Source organism: Bos grunniens, chromosome 11 (genome assembly GCF_055505025.1).
Source record: "Bos grunniens cultivar Pamir isolate PY7600 chromosome 11, Bosgru_T2T1.0, whole genome shotgun sequence".
NCBI lineage: Eukaryota > Metazoa > Chordata > Mammalia > Artiodactyla > Bovidae > Bos > Bos grunniens.
The window spans coordinates 40246786-40274474 of NC_141175.1; the positions used below are offsets into that span (position 1 = coordinate 40246786).

At 43.8% G+C, this 27689-nt stretch overlaps 1 protein-coding gene across 1 annotated transcript in view; it reads right to left on the reverse strand.

Moving 5' to 3' along the window:
* ANTXR1 (ANTXR cell adhesion molecule 1) overlaps positions 1–27689 on the reverse strand; it is a 258178-nt gene that overhangs the window by 55803 nt on the left and 174686 nt on the right. Inside the window, exons 15-17 of the mRNA XM_086326257.1 lie at positions 18728–18823; positions 18032–18199; positions 5683–5763 (exon numbers count right to left, since the gene is read on the reverse strand). Of these exons, the coding sequence (XP_086182383.1) occupies positions 5683–5763; positions 18032–18199; positions 18728–18823 (345 nt within the window). The remainder of the gene's footprint in view (positions 1–5682; positions 5764–18031; positions 18200–18727; positions 18824–27689) is intronic.

The window sequence follows — 27689 nt, forward strand, 5'->3', positions numbered from 1 at the left end:
TGCAGAGGAACATAGGAAAGTAGTCACTGGTGGTCAAATAAACACAGAGATGCTGACTTCAAGTCCCCAGCAGTCAGGGTTAGAGGGATCTTGATGGGCATCTAATTCCATTTATCTCACTGGTTCCAAAGTGTGGTCCCCAGACCAGTAGCATCAGTATCACCTGGAAGCTTGTTAGAAATGCTAATTTCCAGGCCTCACCCTAGACCTGCTGAGTCAGAAACTCTGACAGTGGGATCCAGCAACCTGTGTTTTAACAAAACTTCTAGGTGATTCTGTGCTCAAGTTTGACAACTAGTGATCTGCTGCAGGAACTGTTTACTATGTCCTGGCCCAGTGGTTTGACTGGTTTTACCCCTGTTTAGTAACACGGAGCAACCCCAGTGAGGCCTGTGGAAGCCCATTTGTTGTTGAAACTCATCTTTCAGTTTTTTAAGATGAAATACGTGTTATTGTAATTTCTACCTGTGGCTTAACTTCATGTCTTCTCTGAAATCATATTCTGTGCTTTAGAGGCTTTAGTGTTCCAGGGCTTCTGGTTGATATAACATATAGCTGATATACCTGAGGGCACTTCTCCAAATGTACATAAAATACCCAGGAAGATAAAGAAAAGGTACCAACTCACACCACCACCAAAACTAAAAGTGACAGAATAGAATAGAAAATTTTTGTGAAAATTTACATCCTCTTGGAGTAGAGAAGACTGTTCTAAGTTTGACACCAAAGGCAGAAATTAGAAACATTCATAGATTTAACTATAAAATTATAGGTAATTTCACATGCACTCACACACACACAGACACAGACACAAAATTAGACTTTAAGTTTCATGAAGTAAGCATCTTATACTTAATGTATACCACTGGATCTTCAAAACATTTGACTAATAAATGAATGAATATGAGTTAAGCAAATGGCCATATAAAAATCAAAGCTAAAATATTCAATAGAAAAGTAGGATAGAGGCATATATAGGCAATAGACAAAAGGGAAAATAGTTATTTGAAAGAAGTTTCACTTCAATAACAGAAAACACAAATTAAATTAACACCTGTCAAGTAGATAAGGTTAATAATGTTAATGGGAGATGGGATTTTCACAGATGGCAGGCGGTCATGTTAATTCACACAGTGTTTCAGGCAATAATGAATAATGAGCCCAACCTGGCAATTCATGTCAAAACTTTAAAATTTTGCATGCTGTTTGATTGATCGACGAGACAACTGCATGCTTAATCCTAAGGAAACATTCATGAATGTGCACAATGATCTAGCAACAACTATACTGATTACAGATAGCTTCATTTGTAAGAATAAACACTTGAAATAAACATTCTAAAAAGAGAAGGCAGGCCGAAATATAATGTCACAGTTTGCACTTAAAATCACATCATATAATGATAGGAAGTGGCATGAAAAGATTATTCCTTGAATACAGGTAAGTGATTAAAAATATTAATGAAAGTGAAAGCGTTAGTCTCTCACTTGTGTCCAACTCTTTGTGACCTGACCCCATGACAGGGCTGACAGGCTCCTCTGTTCATGGAATTCTCTAGGCAAGAATACTGGAGTGGGTGGATATTCCCTTCTCCAGGGCATCTTCCCAACCCAGGGATCAAACCCAGGTCTCCCCCACTGCAGGCAGATTTTTTACCATCTGATCCATGAGGCCCAGAGAGAAAATATTAATAGTTTATAAAAAGAATGCTTAGAATGATGACCAAGTTAAAAAGCTCTCAGCTCCCTTTAAGTCTTCTGCCTCAGACTGAACATTCCCAATTCCTTCTGCCATTTGTCCTTGAATGGTAAGAAAATTTTCTGAAGTCAGAGAGGCTCCCATATAGGAAGAATTGGGGACTATCCTGGCAAATGCTCATGGGACACAAGTTCTAATTGCCAGACTTTCCTGCTAAGTCTCTGTAAATGTTCTCTACTTCGGTAAAACCCCCTTTAAAGCCTGGGTCTGGACAGCAACGTTTTGTGTTTACAGGGGTACCATGGGGACAATGAACAATATTACCAAGGTAACAGTTCAGTAGGTAGAGATGATGGGAAAGACATCCCAGGCAGAGAAATTAAGACTGTGCAAAGGCACAGAGACACAAACGATTCTGGCATGTTCAGGGAATAGGGAGCAATTCTAGGTGGCTGGAGCCTCTATGGAGTGATAGGGGAACCAGAGGGAAAAAGTAGATGAAATGACAAGGAAAGCCTTTCTAAATCAAGCTAAGGGTTTGGGGCTTCTTCCTAGCCTTTGAAAGACTGAAGCTTTGGGATGGCATGCTGAGATCCATGTTTTCAAAAGAGCAAAGCGGTGGCTATACACTGGAAGCCAGGGGATGGTTTAAGCAGAGGATACTATATGGTTGGGGCTTCCCAGGTGGCGCTAGTGGTAAAGAACCTGCCTGACAATGCAGGAGATGTAAGAGAAACAGGTTCGATTCCTGGGTTAGGAAGGCGCCCTGGAGGAGGGCATTGTAACCCACTCCAGTACTTTTGCCTGCAGAATCTCATGGACAGAGGAACCTGATGGGCTACAGTCCATAGAATTGCAAAGAGTTCGACACGACTGAAGCGACTTGGCACGCAAGCACCATGTGCTTAGTGAGCTTATTAAATTTTAGGATCCGATGTGTTGCTGGTTTGCTACTTAAGTGGCTTCTTTGGTACTTTACCTTTTATGTTGGCTCAGGCTCTCTTGGTGGGCTCCAAAACACAATAGGACTGTGGGCCCACCCCAGGCAGAAAGAGGAAGATGGTGGTGGCAGTCAGAAAGCATTCATGTCCCCTGCTGTCATCCCATTCATGTTTTCCCTGACCCAGGGAAAACATGGACAGCTCCCATGAAGTGGGCACCAATCCCAGAGAAGGATGTGACTCTGGGCTCAGGCCTCTCTCAGCCCTCTGCTCTGTGGTGGGGGCTGGAGGCATTCTGCTTTTCCAGCAGCCTCCGAGGCTCTACTGGTGAGCCCATGTCTGCCTCTGTAGAGCAGGGGTGGGTTCATTTGGGGAAGGATAGAGCAGATAGGAACTGAGAAGAACTGCCAGGTTTTTGTGCGATCAACATGTGTTTGAAACAATTCAGAATGTAACTGAGAATGTAATTAGGTGATGTTTGTTTTTGTTTTTGTTTTAAAGGAAAAACTCAGAACCTGTGACTCTTGTTCATGAGCACATGCCTGGATGTAGTCATTTTGAGTTTATGGAAAATGTGGTCAGCCCCATAAATCAGTGCTGAGGAATTCTTACAGAGTCATCCACCGTGCAAAGAAGGCAGGTCTGTAGTGAGTCTGTCGAAGTTATGAAAACAGAACAGAATAAGCACATAATAATAAGCGACAGCATAATCTTCTCTTCCAGAATTCTTTCCTGAGTTGCGATAAGGTAGCTTTGAATTTCCCTTCCTACATAATCTATGATCTTTCTTGTGTATCTCCATGTATACAACTAGAAGTCTGTGGCCATCATCATGATTACAAAGACACGGTTCTCTGCATCTACTCTCATGTGTCTTAAAGATTTTAGCAGGATTCCTGTAAAGAATGTCCATTTCGAAGTAGGCTCAGCAACTGTACTTTGCAACACCTCTAAGAACATGGTCACAAATGTATCCTAATTCTCAGACCTCCGGTCCTTCCCATCTATTATTTTGTGTGACTGGAGAATGAAATTTCAGGGTGGGATTGTATTTCTCAAAAGCACACAGAAGGTCTTCAAATGTGAAAGACACAAACTTTCATTCAGAATTTGTAAATAAGAGATTCAATCTAGGTGTGATTCATTAGAAGGAACTCCATCCATTTTCATCTCATTTTTGTTAGATTTATCCAATCAGCCATTTGCCCTCAAACAGTTTTAGTTCTTGTATCTTATCTACCATAATATTTCTCTTATCCTTCCTCTTTCCTACACTCGATTCTCTGGTTGACCCAGTTTATAAATCTGTTTCTGGCAAACTGGTCAGTGAAGAATGGAATGTTAACAAATCTGAGTGGAGATGTTTTTCAAGTGCTCTGAGAAAAATGGTCTTGTTCATGGACTAGTACGTTCTATCACAAAAATAGTACTGCTGAGCCCGAGGAGTTTACCTATCCTATTGTTTTCTTCTTATTCTGTTAGATGCGTTTCATGCAGGCTAAAAAATTTCTTAATTTTCCACAGAAACCATATGTATAACTTACAAGGCCAGATACCACGCTGAGTACAAAGCTGATGGCCAAGGCTCATTTCTGTTAGCTGTTTATACTTTAAAATCTGCTCTAGCAGATTGTTCTTGTTGTGTTCTTGTTGACTTCCAGACAAAAAACAAATTCTAGAGATCAAGAAGGTCAAGTTGGCCCAGCATTTATATGCCCTGGGTGGTTTTTTTTTTTACATCATACTTGCCTGCTGTCCCTGCCACAACATGGAGCAGGAACAGCTAGCTGGCAGCAGTCTGCTCAGGCTGTGAAACTTTGGACCAAATCCTCTCAACCACAAGCCACCTGTTGTCACCAGGTGCAAAGGGAGGGCAACCTGCCTGACTGACCCTGCTCTCATGTTTTATCAGTTGTACCGTGTTGCAGAGTGGGCAGTGCAAAGATGCAGGTATATCTGACATAGTCAATAGCAATATAGTTTGAATTTCTGCACCAACCTTTCACAGACAGAAAAGCACAAGGTAAATAATCATAATAATGTTTGACTGAGCATTACTATTTAATGTGTTCAAATGTTAAGCCAAATGCTTTACAAACATTACTGTCTCCAGCCAGCCACACTGAAGTAATTATTATCAACCACTTTACAATATGAAGAATGGAATTCAGAGAGGTCAAGGGACTTGCTTAGAGTTTTCCAGGCAGGAAGGAAGCAAAATTCAGACCCAACTCTACCTGATTCAAAAGGAGCCCCAAATTAGACACCTTGATTTTGCTTTTGGGTTAGTGTGTCTGATTCCCAGAGCAGCAGATGAAAGATGCAGGTTGCGGGTGGTTGAGGGAGAATTTGGTCCCAGGCTTTGCTTTGAAGGTTTTATAAAAGAGAGACTAGCTCTTCCCAGAAGAGCTAGCAATGGCATGATTACGACAGAACTGAGGTTGTTTCCAGCGTTGTTATTATTCAGCTTGTCCTGTCCTCTGTTTCCTCATTTACAAAATGAGGACTAAGGCCGCTGTGGCCTCCTCCCTTTCTATCTCCTTCCAGTTGGAGACACTCAGAGCTTGGTCCTAACAGTTTCAGGGCAAATCCTCACTGTGGAAGACCCTCCTGTGATCCTGGACCAGACAAACCCAACACCTGCTGGACGATGGGGGAGTTTTCCCATGGTCCCTATTCCCTGGCTCCACCTTGTGGCCCTGGCGTCCTGCTTGTCACCACTGGCCAGTGTGGCCGAGGAGCAGCAGCCCTCTCTCCGGAAGCTGCCTGAGCATCCTTGCTTTATTCACTCACCGTACATGGAAACCCAGCAGCTCAAGTCCTAGGAAGCTAATCTAACCTGTTTCGGTCAAAATCCTTTTCAGAAAAGCAAGTCGAAACTCAAGGTCTTGTAGAACCTAAAATTTGAAAACTAGTATCTGATTTGTCACAACATGAAATGATAGCTGGATTCATTATCTGGAGTTATTCCAGCTCAACAGTCAGAGGCAGAGAGAGAAAAAGAAAAAGAACGCGTGTATGCGATACTGTTAATGAATCCTACCGTGTCTCCTGGCTGTGGACGCATCACGGACACACGATCGTAGCCTTTCCTTAGTAGGACCCACAAGGCATCAAGTTTTCCCTGAAATAAAACAAATGCACCAAGATTACATCTGAAACCAGACTGAGGGCCCGCACTGACATGAACTTTCCATACTTCTTCAGTCATATGAACCACACTTCACCAGCAATGCAGTTGTCACAGGATGTGACTCTCTAGTTCAAAATGTGGATTTCAGCAATAGAGGAGAAGAGATGCATCCCAGAGAACCCTGATGCTCACGCAGGAGACACCTGCAACTGTAGCACAGCCTCAGGTGTGCAGACACACAGGAGTCATCCAGCCTGTTGCCCTCATTGCATTTCTGGGCATCTTCTCACACTGCAGGCTTTTCAACTTGCACTCAAGTTTTTTCTTCCCACTTAGTGTCCCGAGTTTACAAATGAAACAATGAGGACAAATTCAGGAAAATGACTGAACAGAAGCGTGGATGGGGCTAGACCAATGAAAGGGTCCTGGGGCACAGATCCACAGCTGTCCCCACAAGAGGCTCCAGAATCCTGGACTTGAGGGACAAATGACCAAGGATCATGGATCACCACAAATCACAGCCCCCTTTGGAGTTGTAGGTGATTGGCTGAATCTGAGAAGACTGAATCTGTGAGGGCTAAAGTTTTCATAGTGTGTGACAAAGGGAGTCTAATGTTCTAGTTCCTTAGACATGCTGAGTGGTGCTGGTTTCTGCCACTGCAAACACTAAAAACACAGGAAAAAAAGGACCCTGGCTGGTGACGCCACCAACAGGCAGAAGTCACCTTTACTTTGTCTGATTTCCCTTCACCACCAGGAAATCTGCTCGCCTCCACCTCTAAATATGACATTTTAGCCTCTGGAACTGGTGACTACGTTCCCTTTCATGGCAAAAAAAGGACTTTGCACATTTGATTACTGTTGAGTCCTGCTCCAAAGCCACAGGTGCGAGCCCTGTACCAAGGCCACAGAAGTGGAGCACAGAGCCAGGTCAACAAGCTAATTGACCCTTTGTTGCCAAAAGCCCCTGATCATCACTAACAGGCCTCCTGACTCCAAATTAGGCAAAGATGCCCACTCTAGTAAACACTCTATAGTGCCCCAACCCATCACCTAACACCAACCTTCCAGCAGGAATTTTCTTTGTCTTGAGGCTGTAAAAATTGGCTATTAACCCACAAAGACTGTCAACTCTTCTTGGTCTGTCGGGTCAGCCCACTGTGTCTGCAGTGCCTCTTTTATCTCTGCTCTTTGTTCTTAATAAACTCACTCCCTTCTGAAATGCTGTGTGTCTGGAAATTCTTTTTCAATCTGCGCTCGAATTGCCCCAACAACTACGTTAAGGATCTTAGACTGGGGACATGATCCTGGATCATCTGGATGGACCCAAGCTAACCACGTGGATTTGTTTATTATTTATGTATTTCACAGGGGTCCTTAACAGAGGGAGGCAGGAGGGTCAGACTCAGAGAAAGAGATGGAGAAACAGAAGCAGAGTCAGAGTGATCCCATGTAAGAAGGACTCAACCCATGGTTGCTGGCTTTGGGGAGGAAAGAAAGAAAGAAAAGAAAGAAAGTGAAGTTGCTCAGTCGTGCCCGACTCTCTGAGACCCCATGGATAAGTAACCTGCACCAAGCTCCTCCGTCCATGGGATTTTCAAGGCAAGAGTACTGGAGTGGGTTGCCATTTCCTTCTCCAGGGAATCTTCCCAACCCAGGAATCGAACCCAGGTATCTCACACTGTAGACAGACATTTTACTGTCTGAACCACCAGGAAAGGGGGCCACAAGCCAATGAGTGGGCAGCTTCTGGAGTCTGGAAAAGATGAGGAGATGGATTCTCTCCTAGAGCCTCCAGAAGGAGTGCAGCCCTGGCCTCGCTGTCATCTTAGCCCAGTGAGACCCATTTTGGGCTTCTGACCCCCAGAACTATAAGACAATAACTTTGTGCAGTCTTAAGCCACTTAGTTAGAGGTAATTTGTTAGAGCAACAGTAGGAAACTAATACAGCCCTTATCACTCCCTGACAAGGACTCTGTTTATTTGCTTAGTATTTGTCTCTGTTGTCTGGAATGCCAGCTCCGTGAAAGCAGAGGTGCCTCTGGTTTTTTTAAGTGCTGTATACCCAGCCCTTAGCCCAGCTTCTGGTGCTCAGAAAATATGTGTTAGATGAATGAATGCATCCAGTGCTGCTATGTGCGGGGCGAGGTGCTTTTCTGAGTGTCTGCTCGTTTCATTCTCCCAGCAGTCCCAGAGGGTTATGGGGAAGGAATCAGAGAGGTCAACTAACTTGGCCAGAGGCACACAACTTGCAAACTGGAGAGGTGTGACTGGATGCCCCCACCATGTCTAATTCTAAATATTAAAAAAAATTTTTTTATGGCATTTATTAATTTTTAAATTGAAGCATAGTTGATTTACAATGTTATGTTAATTTCTACTATAGAGCAATGTGGCTCAGTTATACACGTATCTACATTCTTGTGGCTCAGCTGGTAAAGAATCCACCTGCAACGCAGGAGACCTGGGTTCAATCCCTGGGTTGTGAAGATCCCCCGGAGAAGGGAAAGGCTACGCACTCCATTGTTCTGACCTGGAGAATTCCATGGACCATTCCATGTGGTCACAAAGAGTCGGACACGACTGAGCAACTTTCACTTTCACTTCACCTTCTTTTTAAATATTCTTCTCCATTATCGTCTATCACAGGATTTTGAATATAGTTTCCTGTGCAAAGCTCATATCCTTTCTATGATACCAACTGCAGCTTCTTCCTTGTGCAGATCTTCTGGTCGGAGCACTTTCACTTAGATCCTCTAGAATAGGGTTTCTAAACTGGGGGTTGCAACTCTTCAACCCCTCATGAAATAATTTTGTGTATTAGGATCTGAATTAATAGGAAAGAAAATATTTGAGTTAATGGCACATGGTGAGGATAAGTATTATTTGTGAAAAATGTGTATCAGTTAAACATGCATGGGTGTGAGTATTAGTGTATGAAGTGAATGCACACATAAGGATTTACTGGGCCAACATGTATTCCTGTTGGGGTTTTGTGAGCATGTTTGAAAACACTGATCTGTAAGTGGTCTTTGAAGGATAATGCTAAAGGCTAGAAGAGTCTAGAAACTTCAAGTTCCTTGCCACAAAGCGTTCATAGTAGCAGCATCAATTTAAGAATGCCACTTGAAGAGTTGGTGTTCTGAAGTTATTTTCTGGTGGGTTTTATTCAGATACGAAAAATGTGCTCTGCAACCTTTATCAATGGTCGCTTGAGTTCTTGTGGGTTCAACTCTGTCTTGCTAAGCATAATGTTTCTCATCTCTCTTGGCCAAGTATTTACAAAAACCTCTAAAAATATTCTGGACTGACTTCAGAATGCTGGGAAGGACTGCTGCTGTGTTCAGCATGGTTTTCTGCATTAAACCGTTTCAATCATTGGTTAAATGTTTTCCTTTAAAGTTCTTTGGGATAAGTATTTATGTGTCAGGATATAACCAGGTGGACTTCCTGGACGAACGCCTCTTTTCTTTTCCATTTTTTAGGGGGGACTCCTGGTAACTGACTTGGTAAATCATCCCCCTCTCAGTATTCTGTGCCCTGATCACTCAACTCCTTGACAAATGAGGTGCAATGAGATGGGGCTAAAAGAAAAAGTGGCTGTTGAGGAAGTGTTATAATTAACTCAGCAGAAATACAAAGTTCCAGGCAGGGAAAAGGGGCAAAAACCACCTAGATGTGCAACACCAGGAGAATGGGTGGCAACAGATCATAGAGCAATATTTAAGCACAAAATGACTGGCTTTAGACTGTATTTTGGGGCTGCCCCTCACCAGCTCTGCTGTGGCCTTGAACAAACTGTTTCATGTCCTTAAGTCTTACCTTTCTCATCTTTAGAAAAAAGAGAGATAATATTGTCTGCTCTATGGATTTCTTAAAAGGCTTACAATTAGATATTGAAGTAAGATGCGTGCATGGTAAGTCGCTTCAGTCACGTCTGACTCTTGGTGACCCCATGGACTGTAGCCCGCCGGGCTCCTCTGTCCCTGGGATTCTCTGGGCAAGAATACTGGAGTCGGTCCCCGAGCCCTCCTCCAGGGGATCTTCCTGATCCAGGGATTGAACCCATGCCTCTTATGTCTCCTGCATTGGCAGGCAGGTTCTTTACCATTAGAGCCACCTGGGAAGCCCTTGAAGTAAGATACTTGTCTCACAGAAAGCATTCATTCAATGTTATCAATGTATTAATCCTTAGGTAGTCATTAAAATAATAATTTGGAATGCCCTGTAGAAAGATGGAAATGAATGTAAGATGACGAGTAAGAATCCAACAATTTGTACTTTACAAGCATGGAGCGCCCGCCCTCCACTCTGTCCTGCAACCACATTTCCGCCTTTCCCCCGGCTTCTATGACGGTGTCTGGGGACCCCCAACACTCCACCACAGCTGCTTCGCTAAGGCTTGGCTAAACCTTGGCTCTGCCTGCTCCTTCTTAACTCTCTCATATCCTTTTCAGCTTCTTCTTCCCCTCCCCTCTGCCTACACTTGATGCAAGGGGGTCCCCTCGGTGTCCCCCCTCTACCAGACTCACCCCCAGGCAGAATGCTCACCCCGCGTACTCTCACCTAGTCTCATGGGTCAAATTTCCACCTGTCTGCCCATGGCTCATATAAGCTTCCAATCCAATTACCAAATCTTAGTTGTAAAGTAAACATATCACAGGTATAAAAAGCCCCCAAACATCACATATTGAATAATTTTCCTCCAACCTGCTCCCCCTTTGGCACCCTGCCTTGAGTATGCCATGGAGCACCACTGACATGGAGACAGGCAATGACCAGACAGGCCATTCTCACCTCCTCTCTCTCTGCCACCCCTTCACATCCAACTTCGACCGTGTCCAGTGGATGTTCTGTCCCATCTTCCCTCTTGCCTCTTCCTGTCCAGCCCTGCCCCATTGTCTCCTTGGCTACTGCCTTGGCCTGGATCACCTGTCACTTATCCTGTGAATAGTTTCCTGATTGGTCTTTTACCTCCAGGCTCCCAGTCCTTTCTACTACTTGATTAATAACAGATTTCATGGCTAGCTGGAATGGATGCTTTGTCAGTAATAAAATAAATCAAGAAACGTATTAGCAGTGTGAATTTAGGCAAGTTACCCCTCTGTGCCTTGATTTTCCCATTTGTAAAACAGAAGGAGTAGTAGCAGTTTCTAATTTTGAGGGCGTTGGTGAGAAACGAAGAAGTGAGTGCAAGCAAGGCCCTCGGGACTATGCCCGACTTGTGGTACATGTGTCACCCAGGTGTGCCCTTCATCCAGGTGAGCTGCTATCAACAGCTGTTCTGGCCGAGGTAAGACCAGCTAGTTCTGATCGTAGCCCTCAGTGTTCTGAATTCTAAAAGTTCCACAGATGAATCCAAAGTCCCCATTCTGTGTGGCATAGAAAACAGCTGGGGTAATCTATACATCCTATACCTTGTTGTACTTCTTTCAATACATCAGGTAGCATTTTATGCAAGAGCTGAAGTAAGCTATAGAATAAGTGTGTTTAGAATCAAGAGGATGAAAAATAACTCTTAAAAGTCAAAGAGAAGTACATAACAAGGTTCCTTTGCTTGATTTTCTGAGAGGAGGCAGAAGTTTTGTCATTTCAAGACAGTTGCTACTGGGCTTATTAATAACATCCCTTTGGGGCCAGAAGAGCCTCAGGAGATTCTTCCAAGTGGTCGGTGGGTTTTCCTCACAGCCTGGGGGGAGCCTCTGAGTTGACGCCACTATTTCTCTCAGATCTGAGAGTCCTGCCTGCATGGCCCTCTCTACAAGGTGCGTTTCAAGACACAGGTTCTCACTTCCCAGGAGGAATGCTTCTGCGAAGCTTAAAGATTCTCCGCCACTCTGGGAACCCTCCACCACAGTGTATCACCTGATATTTATATATATCTTTCTTTCATATGAAATGGACACACTTTGACTATCCCATGAGAAGTGTACCAATTCCAGGTTCCCCAACTCTACCCTAGCCTGATAATCAATATCTTCCAATCCACAAAGGCTGGCAAACCGGGAATTTTACATCAATGCTCGCTTGTTTCTTCCTAAACAAGAAGACCACGCCAGGAGGTTTGTGAGGTCCATAGCTCAAAGCATTTCAGTGCATGGGCTTTGTGGCTGCCTTTCTTTCCTTTTTTGGGGGTGGGAGGAGGGGTGGGCAGGCAGCAGCTGTATCTTCTCTCCTGGTTTGTCTGCCTCAGCTAATTGGAAGTTAGTCAGAAGCTGGGAATTTTGAGGGTAGTTCAACTTAGAGGGGTGTGAGAGACTAATACTAATTTTTTATACCTTAAAATATATAATAAATATTGTGACTCATGCTTCTCCTTAAATGAAACAAATGAATGCATAAGTTAGAAACTTCCCCTACATATACCCACACATAGACACACTCATACACGGTAATTTTTTTTCTCTCTTCTTTTGGTCTTTGTTTAAAACATGTTTGGAACCATTCTGAATTGTAGCCAGGAAGGGACAAAAAAATGTCTGTTCAACGTCAACAGCACATCTGACAACATTTAAGGCTTCAGTGTGTCTTACTGGACGGCATACAGCTTCGTTCAGTGCAGTTTCAGCACTGAATGCTGCTTGATTACAAGGTCAAGGTGCTTAAGCAGGGATGACAGGTTTGCCTGAAAGAAAATGAACAGAAGACCACCGGCTTCCCGGTGCTGTGAGCAGCACAGGCTGGTCAGGCTCTTCTGCAGAACACAGCGGTCTGCAGGGCCAGCCAGGGTCTGGCTTTTGTCCTTCGGCTGTCATTTCTGTCATTGCCAGTCAAAGGGAGGAGCTACTGGAAAAGGAGGAAAATCATTTCTCTGAAGGCTGCAAGCCTTCCAGCAAACTTGAAAACAGACCTGGTTTTCATCTTTCTGGTGGCCATACATCTGGGCATTACTTAACTCGCCTGAAGCGGTCAGTCCCAATTTAATGAGAAGCACGGGATTGCTGTAAATCCAGGGGGTGAAAACCAAGCAAAGAAAAATTCAGGCCAAATATCGGAAAATTTCCTGATCATGAGCCTGGAATGAGGAAAGGGTAAAGTGTGGTCAGCGTGGTCAGTGCCTTAAATTAGCCTGGGCGATGGCAGGGAGCAGCCCGTTGTGGACTCCTTCTCCTAGTGAGCTCCCTTGGGGTGTGCTGAGGCAATGTGCTCCCCTGCTTCTCTGGTCCTCAAATCTATTTCCTGGAATACTTGAGAAACTGAGTCAAATGCAATCAGTTCAAAGGTGTGTGATTCTGACCACCTTCACTGGGGAACCAGGACTCTTTCTAGAACTTTCTGAAAGTTTTGCCCTGGGTGGAGATGTTCTCCCTGTTGATAGTGGGGCAGAGAGTGGGCGGGCCATCCTCCATGAGCTGCCTGCCCCCATCCACTCTCTGCAATTCTCTGCCTTCCTTGTTCCATGCCTTGGAAGAGCAACCTCAACAGATGGCATCATTTAGCTTCCCTTTGGTCTGGCCAACAGGTAGCACCAGAAGATGACAGCAGACAGATGAATGGATAAAGAGTATGTGGAGTGCGCGCGCACGCGTGTGTGTGTGTGTATATATATATATATATATATATATATATATATATAGCAGAATATTACTCAGCCATCAAAAGAATGAAATAATGCCATTTGCAGCAACATGGATGGACCTAGAGATTATTACACTAAGTGAAGTAAGTCATACAAACATGATATTGCTTAAATGTGGAATATGAGAAAACATGATATAAGTGAATTTACTTACAAAACAGAAACAGACCCATAAACATAGAAAATGAATTATGGTTACCAAAGGGGGGAAGGGGGTGGAGGGATAAATCAGGAGTTTAGGATTAACATATACACAATACTAGATATACTAGATATAGAATAGATAACCAACAAGGACCCCACTATATAGCACAGGGAACTCTACTCAGTATTTTGTAATAACCCATAATGGAAAAGAATCTGAAAAAATAAAAAATAAATATATAATGGAATCACTTTGCTATACAGCTGAAACTGATACAACCTTGTAAATCAGCTATACTTCAATTTAAAAAAGGAGAGAAGAGGGCAAGATAACGAGGAGATTGGTACTTGTTCCTTCTACTCCCTCCCCGATCCCCACTTCCATCAGTGGCTGCTTTCTTATAGGGCAGGGGTCTGCAAACATTTTCTGTATAGGCCCAGAGGGTAAATATTTCAGGTTTTGTAGGTCAAGAGGCAAACTCAAGGCTATTATGTAGGTGCTAATAAAATGATTAAAAAATACAAAAACCATTCTTAGCTTATGGACCATATTAAAACAGGGAGCAGGGCAGATTTAGATTACTGACTCCCTCTCTACGGCCACAACTCCCGTTGGGTGACCTCTACTCCGGGGCTGCAGCTCTCACTGGATCCAGTAACACCCTCTCCTCTCCTTGCCCTTCAGGCCCAGGGGTGTCGCAGCTCTCACTGTTGAGTGCCTGCGTGCCTCACCATTGCCACGGATTCTCTTAACCCTGCCCAGATTGTTTGAGTTTGACCCTCTTGAGTGTGCCTTCTGTTTCCTGCCAGGACCAAGACAAATCCAGCACGAGGGTTCAGGAAAGGGAAATAGAGTTTACGGCACAGCTTGAGGCTGAATGCTTTGTCCAAGGCCTAGTGAGTGTGTAGAGACATTGTGGCTAGAATGGGGCTCATCGTGAACCACACATGGGGTTACAGTCCAAGGGCTGAAGTTCTGGTGGAGAGTCTGCTCTTCTTCTGAACAGTGTACATTATGCCTTTTCAATTCTGTTCTGTGCTTCCACTCTCAAACTTTCTTGTTCTTTCCCTTCCCTTGCCCATATGGCCCAGATACACATAGGATGACCTTTTTCTCTCCTTGCCTCAAAGAGATGGCAAGAAGAATGTCACATTCTTTAGTCCAAGAGTACCAAAGTGATCTGTGTAGGTCACAGGAGAGTCTATCCGGCATGATGCTCTGGATGTGGTTTCATAATTACAACCCACGCATCAGCTCTATTATCAAGAGGTGGAGGAATCCTTACTCCATGCCAGGTATAATGCTGTTTGTGGGTGATTCAAAGATGAGTTAAGGATAACTGGTGCCTCCAGCAGGGATTAAATCTGGTTGGGGGAAGACTCACAAACAGGAGCAGTCACACAAACGAGCTGTGCTACGTAAGCCTTGGTGTGAGCTGCTCCAGCAGCAGGAGGAGCAGTCACACTTTCTCAAGTCCTAACAAAGGGGTCCTACAGAGGTGCCTAACGAGCCCACCAGCATCACAGGTTTTTTCCAGCTGGCTTTTTTGGTGATCCCTTAACATGCAGTTTTCCAACCATTCAACATTAATCCAGCAGCTGTGTTTGGGAGAACAATGGACCCATGTGAAATTTAGGATGTCTCCCAGGCATGACTGTAGTCACTTTGCCACGCACCATGGTTCCTGCCCTCAGGGAGTCTCCTCTGGAAGGCTGACTGGTACCTTGGGTGATCCCTTCTTAATTGGGCCCCAACCCCAAAGCTGCTAATTCAGCAGGTCAGGCTTGGGGCCTGAGGGTGTTCATTTCTAACAAGCTCCTGGGGGATGCTGATGCTGCCCATTCAGGGACCACACACTGGGAATCAGCGTGAGACCAAGGCTGAAGAGCAGGGGCTGGGGAGGGAGTGGTAACTGAGGTAACAGTGGGGTCTCCCTTAGGGAGTTTGGATGGGAAATTTGAAAACGGAGAAAATTAGGGGAAAAAAGGAGTTTCACTTTATGAGAAAAAGTGGGCAGGTCATGAAGGCTAGAGAGACTTTGAAAGCCTTTTGTGAGACTGAATCATGAGGTTTGAGACAGCAGGCCTGGGGATTTGTATTTTTACAGCTCCTACAGGTGACTGATTCTCAGCCAAGTTTGAGACCCTCTATAGACTCAATATCCAGCAGTACTGGCATACAGTAGGTACACAGCAAATTTCAGTTCAACTGACACTAATTCCAAGTGCGTGTTGGGAGTATTTTGAGATTTCTAAATCCAGTTGACCATATGCTCATTTGTTTCATAAAACTCAGTCCTAGACAACTAGTTAACAGATGAATAACATGCTCTCAAGCAAATATGAATTCTTCAAATAGAATTAAAGCTCTCTCAATATCCAAGATTACAGAGATGAAACCCTGGCTCTTACCAAATATGTTGTATTAGTCACAAGGTACAGATTTCTGAAAACAACATAATAGAAAATCCCCTTTCGCCTTCATCTGAGATTCTCCTTGGCTCCTTCCTGTCTGTGCATGCATGCACGCCACTGAATGTTCCACATTAGAATATAATTAGAAGCAAACAGCTGTTAGTCAAGCAAACTACATTTGGGCCACATTTTTTCCAGAGTTCAACCCATTGCTCTAGGAGAGGGGGTGGCTTATCTTAAGAATCTCACCACTTGAAACACAACAAACCAAAATGACAATGCACTGAGATTAGTTTGAGAATGAGGTAATTCAACTCAGCAGAGACAACTACCAAGAAAGTGTCCTCCACTGTTAAAAATGGTTACTACTTTTGATTTCATGGGAGAAGAGCTGCTCTGAAATTAGCAAATATCTCAGTTTATCACTGGAAGGGGGTAAAGCTGTATGTGTGTGTGAGGGGGGTGGCTGCTGATGAGATCTGGTTCTTTTTTTTAAAACTTTTTATTTTATTTTGGAGTATAGCTGATTAAGAATTTTGTGATAGTTTCAGGTGGACTCAAAGGTGAGCAAGGGGACTCAGCCATACATATACATGTATCCATTCTTTCGCAAAGAGAGCTGGTTCTTATATTGAGTCTTTCACCGGAGGCCTTGGAGTTGGCATAGTTCTGTCTGCAGCACAGAGCTAGAGGGTACAGATGTGAGTTGGAGCCTTGGATTCCAGACAGACCTGGGCAGAGCAAAGACTCTACCACTCTAGTTTTACTGGTAGACTATGTTGGTCTTTTTGGCTACAATTTTCTAGTGCTCTTTGATGGTTGGCATAGTGCAGATGCTTATGGGGAAGATCAAGGAGCAAGGGTGTTGAATGAATCACATGAATTCAAAGACATCTGCACCCATGAGGAAGAGAAAAGAGGTCTTTGGGAAGCATTAACTGCCTCTTATGACTTAAATTTCTCAATAAGTCAAAAAGGCTTTCAGTTAAGCTGTGGAACTGTGAGGGGGGAAGAGAGATGCTGGAGAAATAAGACATTTTGTTCGCAGCCAGGGAGAATGAGTACTAGACTCATGGCCAACACAGCCCTCTACACCAGCACACGGCTTGAATAAAGGGAAATGGGCTACTGTTGAGGCAAGAAGGATAGATATTAGGCATTGAGGAGAATCCAGCTATTGTTGTTAGACTATGGAAAGCTTACCAATGAAATTATTCAAAGTTATAATCATTCTCTGGGGTTACTACCCAAGTTACTTTCTTCAAGTCCACTCTCATTCCACCACTTTGCCATGGGGATTTTAAGAAGCCCAGCTCCTACTGCTGGGCATATATCAGGAAAAGATGAAAACTTTCAAGCACCTCAGTGTTTACAGCAGCACTATTTACAATAGCCAAGACATGGAAACAACCTAAATGCTCGTTAACAGATAAATGAAAAAGAGATGTGATGTATATATATACACAATGGAATATTACTCAGCTGTAAAAAAAAAAAAAAAAGAATGAAATAATGCCATTTGCAGCAACATGTACGGACCTAAAGATTATACAGCAAGTGAAGTAAGTTAGAGAAAGATAAATACTATACACTATCACTTATATGCTGAATCTACAAAAATTATACAAATGAGCTTATTTAAAAACAGAAACAGACTCACAGACACAGAAAACAAGCTTATGGTTTCCAGACAGGAAGTGGGGGGAGGATAAATTAGGAGTTTGAGATTAACAGATAGAAACTACTATACACAAAATAGGTAAACAATAGGACCTATTGTATAGCACAGGGAACTATACTTAATATTTTGTAATAACCTATAATGGAAAAGAATCTGAGAAAGGATATACATGAAACGGAATCACTATGCTGTACACCTGAAACTAACAAGACACTGTAAATCAACAATACTCCAATTAAAACAAAAAAGCCCAGCTCTCACCTCGATATTGTGGAAACTGGGAAAATATACATTTAAACTTTCAAGTCCATGATTTGAGAAATTTGTTTCTTTGTGATAAGCTGGGTTTTGGTTTGATATCATCTCAAGAGATTCTGGTTCTTCCTATGTAAGTGTTTTACAAGGAGTGAGGATGGGTTTTTGAATAGAAAGAGGCGCACCTTGATCGGAGAATACCACTTTCGGGGAGAGGAGGGCCGGCGCATGTTGTTGTTGAGATTTCGGGGTTCAGGGAACTCATACTCCTGCTCTGGCATCTTGACTCTTGCATTCTTTGCTTTCTCCAACTTAGCACCTTCTTCTGTGGAGCCCTTTTCTCCCCAACGAACCTAAAAGAAATAACATACAAAAAACCCCATGAAATGACAAAATAAAATATGATGCCCCTGGAGAACAGGGATCACAAATAACTGCAATGTGCTACCCAGTCCTCATTTCTTTTGGGTCATGAGGACCAGAGAAGAGGGGTGGAGTAGAGAAAGGGAAAGGGGAAGGGCTGGAGGAGCAGCGAAAGCAAGCAAGGGGCGTGGGCATTTGGGGGAGGGACCATCCAGGGCGTGGGAACAACACAAGCAAGGGCATTGTGGGCCCAGTAAGAACTCTGGATTGTATTCCAGTGACAGAAGAAACCACTGGAGTGGGGGTAGGGGGACTTGAGCTAATGAGTGAATTGCTCTGATTCACAGTGGACAAGACACTGGGGTGCAGAGGTAAAAGGCTATACTTGCCATCTCTCCATTGATGCCTCACGAGTCACATCCCCATTAGACCGTAAGTGTGAGTTTTCACCATTTTGCTTTGGTTTTCTGTCACTGAGTAGTCAGCACGTAGACATGAGTAAGTGAAGCTGTCCTTACCTCCATCCTTTTAATGCCTCCAACGCCTCGGCCACCATAATAAGAAGCGTCTACCGTAGGCCACTTTTTCTTAGGCAGACCATCATCATCTTCTTCCTGCAGAGAGATTGTGACACATGAAGGAAGCAAAGCGCCATTGTGTCCACTATGGCAGAGTGGATGGGAGCAGACTGCCTGGGTTAAATCCCAGTGCCACTGTTTATTGGGCCTTGAGCAAATCGCTTAACCTGTCCAAGTTTATTTTCCTTATCTGCGAAGTGGGAATAAGAGCAGCACGACCTGGTTAGATTGTGTTGCGTTCTTGGAACATGTTCTCTTCTGCATCTCTACTCCTTTATAGCATATTTCATCTAATCCTGTCTACATGTTAATGCCTCATGAATGTACATCTTTGTCCCTGACTTCTCTGACCTCTGTTGGCACTGACATCTTCTCGGGGACTAATCAACTTCTCAACAATACATGTCTAAAAGAAGTCCCGATTTCCCCACCTCAGATTGTTTCCTGCCATAGTCTCTCCCTCTGCCTGGGAGTCAAGCTTGAATTCTCTCTTCCTCTGCTTCCCCTTCCCTGTCTCATCTCAATTTTCCAGCAAGTTCTACTGGCCTTAATTCTAAAAGATCCTCAGTTGATGGCTTCTCCAACTCAAGCTCCATCACCACCTCCACCACCCGGTACCAAGGCTTCATAAGTTTTCTCCTGGGTATGGAGACAGTCTCCTAACTGACCTCTCTTACCTATAATCCATTCTCCACAAAGCAGCAGAATAAATTCCAAACCTCAACTCTGACTTGAGAGCTCTGGCCTTTATTCATTTCTCCAGCCTTCTTCCTTCCACACTCCCCTCTCTCAGATACTCTCAATGCATTCCCTGGACATCCTTCTCAGGTAGCTCCAGTCTCTTCATCCCATCAATCTATTTTATTCCTAGTTTTTGCTCTTATAGGGCTTCCTAGGTGGCTCAGTGGTAAAGAACCCGCCTGCCAATGTAGGAGACGCGGGTTTGATCCCTGTGTCGGGAAGATCCCCTGGAGGAGGGCATGGCACCCGACTCCAGTATCCTTGCTTAGAAAATTCCATGGACACAGGAGCCTGGCGGGCTGCAGTCGATGGGGTCACAAAGAGTTGGACACAACTAAAAAACAGAGCATACACATGGCTTGCTATTTATTTATTGTCTGTCTCTCCACACTGCAATGGAAGTTTCAAGAAAGCTTCTGTTTATTTGTCATAGTTACCACTGCAGTCTCAGCTTTTAGAACAGCACCTAGTACATGGTAGATGCCCAAGAATTATCTGCTGAATTTACAAATAAATTCAACAAGATGATTCAAATAAAGCAGTTAACTAGGTGTCTGGAACTTAGCTTACCGACAGAAGTTAGCATTTACTATGCTTTTTAAGATGAAGGGAGAAAACAACAGGAACTTGTAAGCTTATGGGTGGAAAAGGGAGGGATAATTAGCAAAACTCTTCCTTATCTTGGCACTGATTCCTGTTGTGGGGAGAAAAAGTCACCATCTATCGTCCTGGATGGGCTAGGGGGTGGTGGCATAATTTCCCTTCTGGGTAAGGAAAGGAAGCTGAAAATGGAGTCTGCAAAGTAGATAAATGTGCTCAGAACAAGCTCACCTCCCACAGCCCTGGGTTGGAGGCATCTGGGGAGGCAGAGTGGAGTCCCATGTGGGGCCACTGCTGTGCGGAAAGCGGCAGGCATGGGACTGGGTACATGCAAGGGTCCACGGAAGAGAGATCAGAGCCAGCGGTGACAAAGCAAAGCAGTAACACGACACATTCAGACCTTCAAGGTGACCTTCTGTGCTTGTGATGGGCAGGCTTCTTTTTAAAAATTAATATATCTAAAGGACAGTGATCACATTCTGGCAGCTGACCAGAATGGGTCAGTCTGCATGTGTGTGTTTGTGTGTCTTAAATGAATTTTTCTTCATTTAAGAAAATGTCCTTCTTGTATGTGGGACTGTGAGCCCTAAAGGCACAGTGGATTCTGTTGACTCTTGTATTCTAAATCTTGCACAGAGCCTGGTGCATAGTAGGTGCTCAATAACTGTCAGTATTGAATTCGTGATAACACAGCTGGATTTATGTAGCCTTTAACATGTATGTGCTGGTCACCCTTCCAAGTGCTTGACGTATATTAACCAGCCAGTGATGTCGGTGGTGCTATTACACCCACTACACAGGAGGAACAGAGAGGTTAAGTGACTTAGTCAGCAGCTTGGATGTGGCAGAGCTGGATTTGAGCCCAGGCAGCCACACTCTTGTTTGATTGTTTCTCAGTGTTGACAAAATTCTAGGTTTTGGCCTTTTGTGTTTTGCTTTTCCAATCATTTGATGCTTTCAAGTAAATGCAGTTTTCTACTTCTCACCCCTTGTACCTGCTAAGACTTCTGACTACATGTGCCAAAATAATAAATAAAAACAAACAAAAAAGATACCAGCAAGAAAATACTATAGCTCACAGTATCTCACCTTATAATTTCAGAAAATTTATTATGTCAACCAGGAACCTTATATGGTTAAACTTTATCACCAGAATGTGTCTGTGTCATACATGAAACATGGCTTCCAAAACTCTGGGCATGCCTGGTCAAGGACTTAACTGAAATTACGTCATCCTAAACTGAACATAGCAGCACAGAGAATGTATGAAATTCCAAGAATAAAGCTGCTCTATTCATTAGGGCACTGAAAGGGTCTCATGAATCTCCTAATTTTTTAAATGACAGGGGCACAGATGTTAAGAGACCATCTAAGTGGGATTTTTCACTGCATAGAAGAGGATAGCTGGATCCAGAGAAGTAAAGAGACCAGTGGAGTGGAGTTCTGATCTGGCCTGCCTTGTCGGGTATTCCCCTTATACTTGCACGCATAACAGCCCTTCCCCCTATCTCTTCCTGCCCCTGGGCTCTATCCCCCTCTGTGGTTGCCGGGTACCCAGGCTGGGCTGGCCTTCTGAGTATGTGCAGGTCCTGCATCCCATACAGGAAATGCCTAGATGGCAATCCGCTCCACCCGCTCCTGATACAACTAAGCCAGCCTTTAATCCCGTGACCTGAGCTTGCGGGCCAAACTCAAACAACAACAGCAAAAGACAACACAAAGGCCCAAGGATTGACCAAAGGGAGAGTCCCTTCAGTTACTATGGCTCTGTTTACATATTCTAGAGACGGAAGGGTTTTGCAATCTTCAGAAGAGAAGGGAATTTTTGATGTGGTGTTTTTTTTTTTTTTTTAATCTGGCCAAAAATTGATGGAGTAAAATCAGAGATAGTCCCCAGCAATTTCACTGACAGAATTGGCAGCACCTGAGGTGAGTCTCAACCTCTAATTAAATAGCAGGGCTTTGGGGGGAAGTCTCCTCTCACACTGTCCTTTAAGGATGTAGCAGGGAAGGGAAAAACCACCAGGACAGAAATCCCCTATGATAAATGGAGGACTGGATGAGCCGAACTGCTTTGTGTCAGCAAAGCCATAGGAATCAGGGATTTGTGGGCAGTCAGCAGAAGATGAGCAGAAGAGTGGAACTGAATTCCAGGAAACTGCCAGGTTTCACCGCAGAAGACGGCCGGGAGAACCTTCCAGGAATGGGATGACAGGGATAGTATACATGTATATGTATGGCTGAGTCCCTTCACTGTTCACCTGAAACTATCACAACATTGTAAATTGGCTCTGCTGCTGCTAAGTCGCTTCAGTCGTGTCCGACTCTGTTCGACCCCATAGACGGCAACCCACCAGGCTCCCCGTCCCTGGGATTCTCCAGGCAAGAACACTGGAGTGGGTTGCCATTTCCCTCTCCAATGCATGAAAGGAAAAGTGAAAGTGAAGTCGCTCAGTCGTGTCCGACTCTTAGCGACCCCATGGACCGCAGCCCACCAGACTTCTCCATCCATGGGATTTTCCAGGCAAGAGTACTGGAGTGGGGTGCCATCCCCTTCTCCCAAATTGGCTATACCCCAATACAAAATGTTTTTGGTGTTAAAAAAATTAAAAATAAAAAAGAAGAGGCTGTTTAATATTCTGTTTAATTGGCTGCACTGTATTGTAACCTACTGGTACTTTTAAACCTTCAGTAAAACTTCCTACATAGATGGCTTTGTGCCAGTTGTGCCTTTGGGGAATAGAGGGATCTGATTTGTTAGATGGTTCCAGCAAAGGAAGAAGAGGAGATAAGGCAGAAGAAGCAAGTAGTAGGAGGCGGTGGTGCCTGGAGCAACCGCAGACATTAGGAAGGGATGCTGGTTTTCCATCAGCGGAAGTTTTGTTTAAATTTTAAAGGATGTGGTGGCCCCAGACATCCAGTTGGCTGATGCTTGAGTGGCAGCACATGACTCAGATAGGGAGGTCTGTTCTGACCTGTTCATCCAGGCAGACCTGGACAAGAAAGAGCTGAAAAATAGAAGTCTGATGCACACATTTGGGAGTCCTCTGCTGCCTGCACGCACTGCACTTTTTCCATCTTTCCAATCATGCCAGGCTTTTATATATATAGCTCCATGCTTCAACATTCACAATTCCATATGCTTGAAACAAACTTCTCCCGCTTCTTTTAGCCATCTTTTAAGATATTGCTCAAATGTAACCTATTCCATGAAGAACCCCCTGGTTCCCCAGGGAATTCAGTGCTCCCTTCTTGTGTTTGCCATGATTCCTTGTATTGACCTTCACTCACTCAACAAATATTGACCTCTTAGTCAGTTATTAAGCAAACCAGCAAGGAAAGGGGTGAGATTATTGATCTTGGGGATCTCTCACTCCTCATGCAGACCATGCTGTGAATAGCGCCCCGGAGAGTTGTGCCTATGGTGGCCCTCTGAGACTCAGTCTACAAGTTCTTTAATATTCCTGCTTCTTTGATATCCATCTGGCAGAAGAACCAAATGGCCATTTTGATCCAAATAGGCTCTCAATCTCCAATTCACTACGGGTAACAGTAGGACCCATCTATAGAAGGGAAAACATAACTGAAATAGAATGGAGCCCAAGGAAATAGTTTTAAACCAGCCTCTGAATTCATTAAAAAGTTCCTTGAACTGTTGCACATCTTAAAACCTTATGCTAAACCCTACATACCCCCAACAAGGGCCCTATATTTGTCCATTCCTTCCTTCACTCACTCAGACAATTTTTTTTTTTTTTTTTCTTATCAGGCCTGACGCAGCTTGGGAGCTGTCAGGAGAGGCAGCCAGAGGTTCGGATACCTGGGCAGGGGCACACCTTACGGCTGCCACTCCCCGGGACCCTCACCAGAGCCCGCCCGCCCGCACGCACTGGAGACCCTTCTCACTCAGACAATTGTAGTTGTGCCTCCACTGCAACATGTTCTATTTTGAGAAAAATAGAATGCAACTGTCAATGAGATTGTTTACATTTATAGAAGAGTAAGTTTTGTGAGGATGATGATATGAAATAAAGGACGGAAAAAAACTCCCAGGTCTGAGAGGCTCTGGAGGGCCGACCTTAAGTAGCTCTGGCTGTACTGTGTCCTCGGAAGTCTCTGGGGATAAGCCAGAGAGGTCAGCTTCAGCGTCTGTCTTGGAGACGAATTCCTCAAAATGAACTGGTGAGTCAAAAAAATTCATCAACCCTTCTGTGTAAGTGCAAAAAAAAAAAAAAAAATCTCAGTTGACTTAACTGATATGTTTTGGTACCATCCGGCACCCCACTCCAGCACTCTTGCCTGGAAAATCCCATGGATGGAGGAGCCTGGTAGGCTGCAGTCCATGGGGTCGCTAAAAGTCGGACACGACTGAGCGACTTCACTTTCACTTTTCACTTTCATGCATTGGAGAAGGAAATGGCAACCCACTCCAGTGTTCTTGCCTGGAGAATCCCAGGGACGGGGAGCCTGGTGGGCTGCCGTCTCTGGGGTCACACAGAGTCGGACACGACTGAAGTGACTTAGCAGCAGCAGCAATGATTAATGCAATGGCTGTCCTGTGTTTTTCAATAAAGAATTCTGTGTGCACTTTTTAAAGCAATTGTGTGTTTATTTTTTTAAACTACTGAATATAGAAGACTGAATTTGGGTCTGTTCTAGGACTTCTGATTGGAGCAGACATGTGTACATAAGGGTGTATTTGTGCATGTGTGTATCGGATGTGTCATATGTCCACTGGAAAAAAAAGATGCCTGGCAGAAACTTGGCTCTTCACCCCTCCACAGTAGGATGCTAGTCTGGCTGTTTGTGTAGACACAGCTGTGAGAGGGACCAGGTCTGCTGCTGTTAGGGAGTTCAAAACAACAAGACACATGTTTAATTTTTCTGTAGCCCAGTTTTCCCATCTAAGAAATTCTGGCCACAGAGAAATCATTAGCATCAGTGAGCATGATGATAAACCTGGAAATAAATCCATCATTTAAAGCCAGGTGCTTACTATTAATTGGGTGCTCACACAGTGTCAGTTAACTCAACACATGTCCCTTTCCCTCTCAAACAGTCAGAAAATGCATGGAGGGTGATGACCTTTAGAACTAAATTAGCAGGTCAAGTACTCCATTATTGATTCTTCCATAAACTGCCAATTATTTAGAATAACTGGAGATAGTGAGGAGTCCTCAGCCTACTGCCAATTAGGGAAGACCCTAAACCCAGGAAATACTCTTCTTAGTTGCTAAAATTTAGCTTTCTTGTTTTTGTGGAGAGCTTGAAATTTCAAGTAGTTTTTCTTTGTCTTGTCTTTATACACAGAGATACACTGTCAGTTGCTCAGAATCTATAGCTCCAGAAAGAATGAAGTGGCTGGGCCAAAGCCAAAACAGTGCTCAGCTATGGGTGTGTCCGGTGAGAGTAAAGTATGATGCTGTATAGAACAATAATGCATAGGAATCTGGAATATTAGGTACACAAATCAAGGTAAACCGGACGTGGTCAAGCAGGAGATGGCAAGAGTGAACATCAACACTTTAGGAATCAGTGAACTAAAATGGGTGGGCATGGCTGAATTTAATTCAGATGACCACAATATCTACTGCTGTGGGCAAGAATCCCTTAGAAGAAATGGAGAAGCCCTCATAGTTAACAAATGAGTGCAAAACATAGTACTTGGTGCAGTCTCAAAAATGACAGAATGATCTTGGTTCTTTTCCAAGGCAAACCATTCAACATCACAGTAATCCAAGTCTACGCCCCAACCACTGATGTAGAAGAAGCTGAAGTTGGCTGGTTCTATGAAGACCTCAAGACCTTCTAGAACTAACATCAAAAAAAAGATGTCCTTTTCATCATAGGCGACTGGAATGCAAAAACAGGAAATCAAGAGATATGAAGTAACAGGCAAGTCTGGCCTCAGAGTACAAAATGAAGCAGGGCGAAGGCTAACAGAGTTCTGTCAAGAGAACACACTGGTCATAGCAAACACCCTTTTCCAACAACACAAGTGATGACTCTACACATGGACATCATCAAATGGTCTATACTGAAATCAGACTGATTATATTCTTTGCAGCTGAAGAAGCAGTAGCTCTATACAGCCAGCAAAACAAGACCTGGAGCTGACTGCAGCTCAGGTCATGAGCTCTTTATTGAAAAATTCAGGCTTAAATTGAAGACAGTAAGGAAAACCACTAGGCTATTCAGGTATGACCTAAGTGAAATCCCTTATGATTATACAGTAGAAGTGATTAATAGATTCAAGGGATTAGATCTGGTAGACAGAGTGCCTGAAGAACTATGGACAGAGGTTTGTTGAATAAGCTATGACAAACCTAGACAGCATATTAAGAAACAAAGACATCACTTTGTCAACAAAGGTCCATATAGTCAAAGCTATAGTCTTTCCAGTAGTCATGTACAGATGTGACAGTTGGACCATAAAGAAGGCTGAGTGCCAAAGAATTGATGCTTTTGAGTTGTGGTGCTGGAGAAGACTCTTGAGAGTCCTCTGGACAGCAAGGAGATCAAACCAGTCAATTCTAAAGGAAATAAACCTTGAATATTCATTGGGAGGACAGATGCTGAAGCCGAAGCTCCAATACTTAAGCTATCTGATGTGAAGCACTGACTCGTTGGAAAAGACCTTGATGCTGGGAAAGATTGAAGGAAAAGGGGAAGGGGGCGACAGGATGATATGTTGGGATAGCATCATCGACTCAGTGGACATGAGTTTGAGCCAACTCCAGGAGATAGTGAAGGATAGGGAAGCCTGGAGTGCTGCAGTCCATGGGGTCACAGAGAGTCGGCCATGATTTAGTGACTAAACAACAAGAATAAAGAGGATAACTGAGAATTCATTATAAAGTTGTGTTCATTTTCTCAGCATATTTATTACCTTTAGGATATGATGTTTATAGAGCTGATGAAAGTTTGGATAATTGATACTTATTCATATATATGGCAGAAAGCATTTAACCTCATTTGGCTATTAATTAAATGTTAGATATTGTAAATCCTTTGGGGATAAGTCAAAGATCCATTAGATATAGATCCTGACCTTCAAGTATAGCTAATAATCTTAAACTTTGATGCAGAAGGAAAATGTCAATAAAATACCCTGGGAATACAGAGAAAGGAGAAATTAGCTGTGGTGAAAGGAAATTAGAGCACAGGAGCTGTCTTTGAAGGGCTGGTGGGATTTGAACACAGGGAGCCAGAGTGGAGAAGGTTGTCTAGGTTCAGACTGTGATTCAGGGCTTCGTGTAAAATACTTTGGGGTTTCTTTTTTATGATTATTTTCTTTTTTTCTGCCAAAACACATTAGGAAGGAGATGAGGGCTGCTGAGCTCACAGGGCCAAGGAGCAATCAGGACAAGCACACATGCCCAGAGAATCAGCGCCCCCTTTAGCCTGTCCTGGAAGCTCCTATAGGTCTAACACAGCCTGCTCGGTCTCAAGGGTCCCCAGGTTGTCAATTGTGTCTCAGGTCTGCCTTCTAGAGGTGAAAGTATGACTCCCATAAGAATATTGGATGAAACTGGAAAAATCCAACTACTTGTCTTCTTTT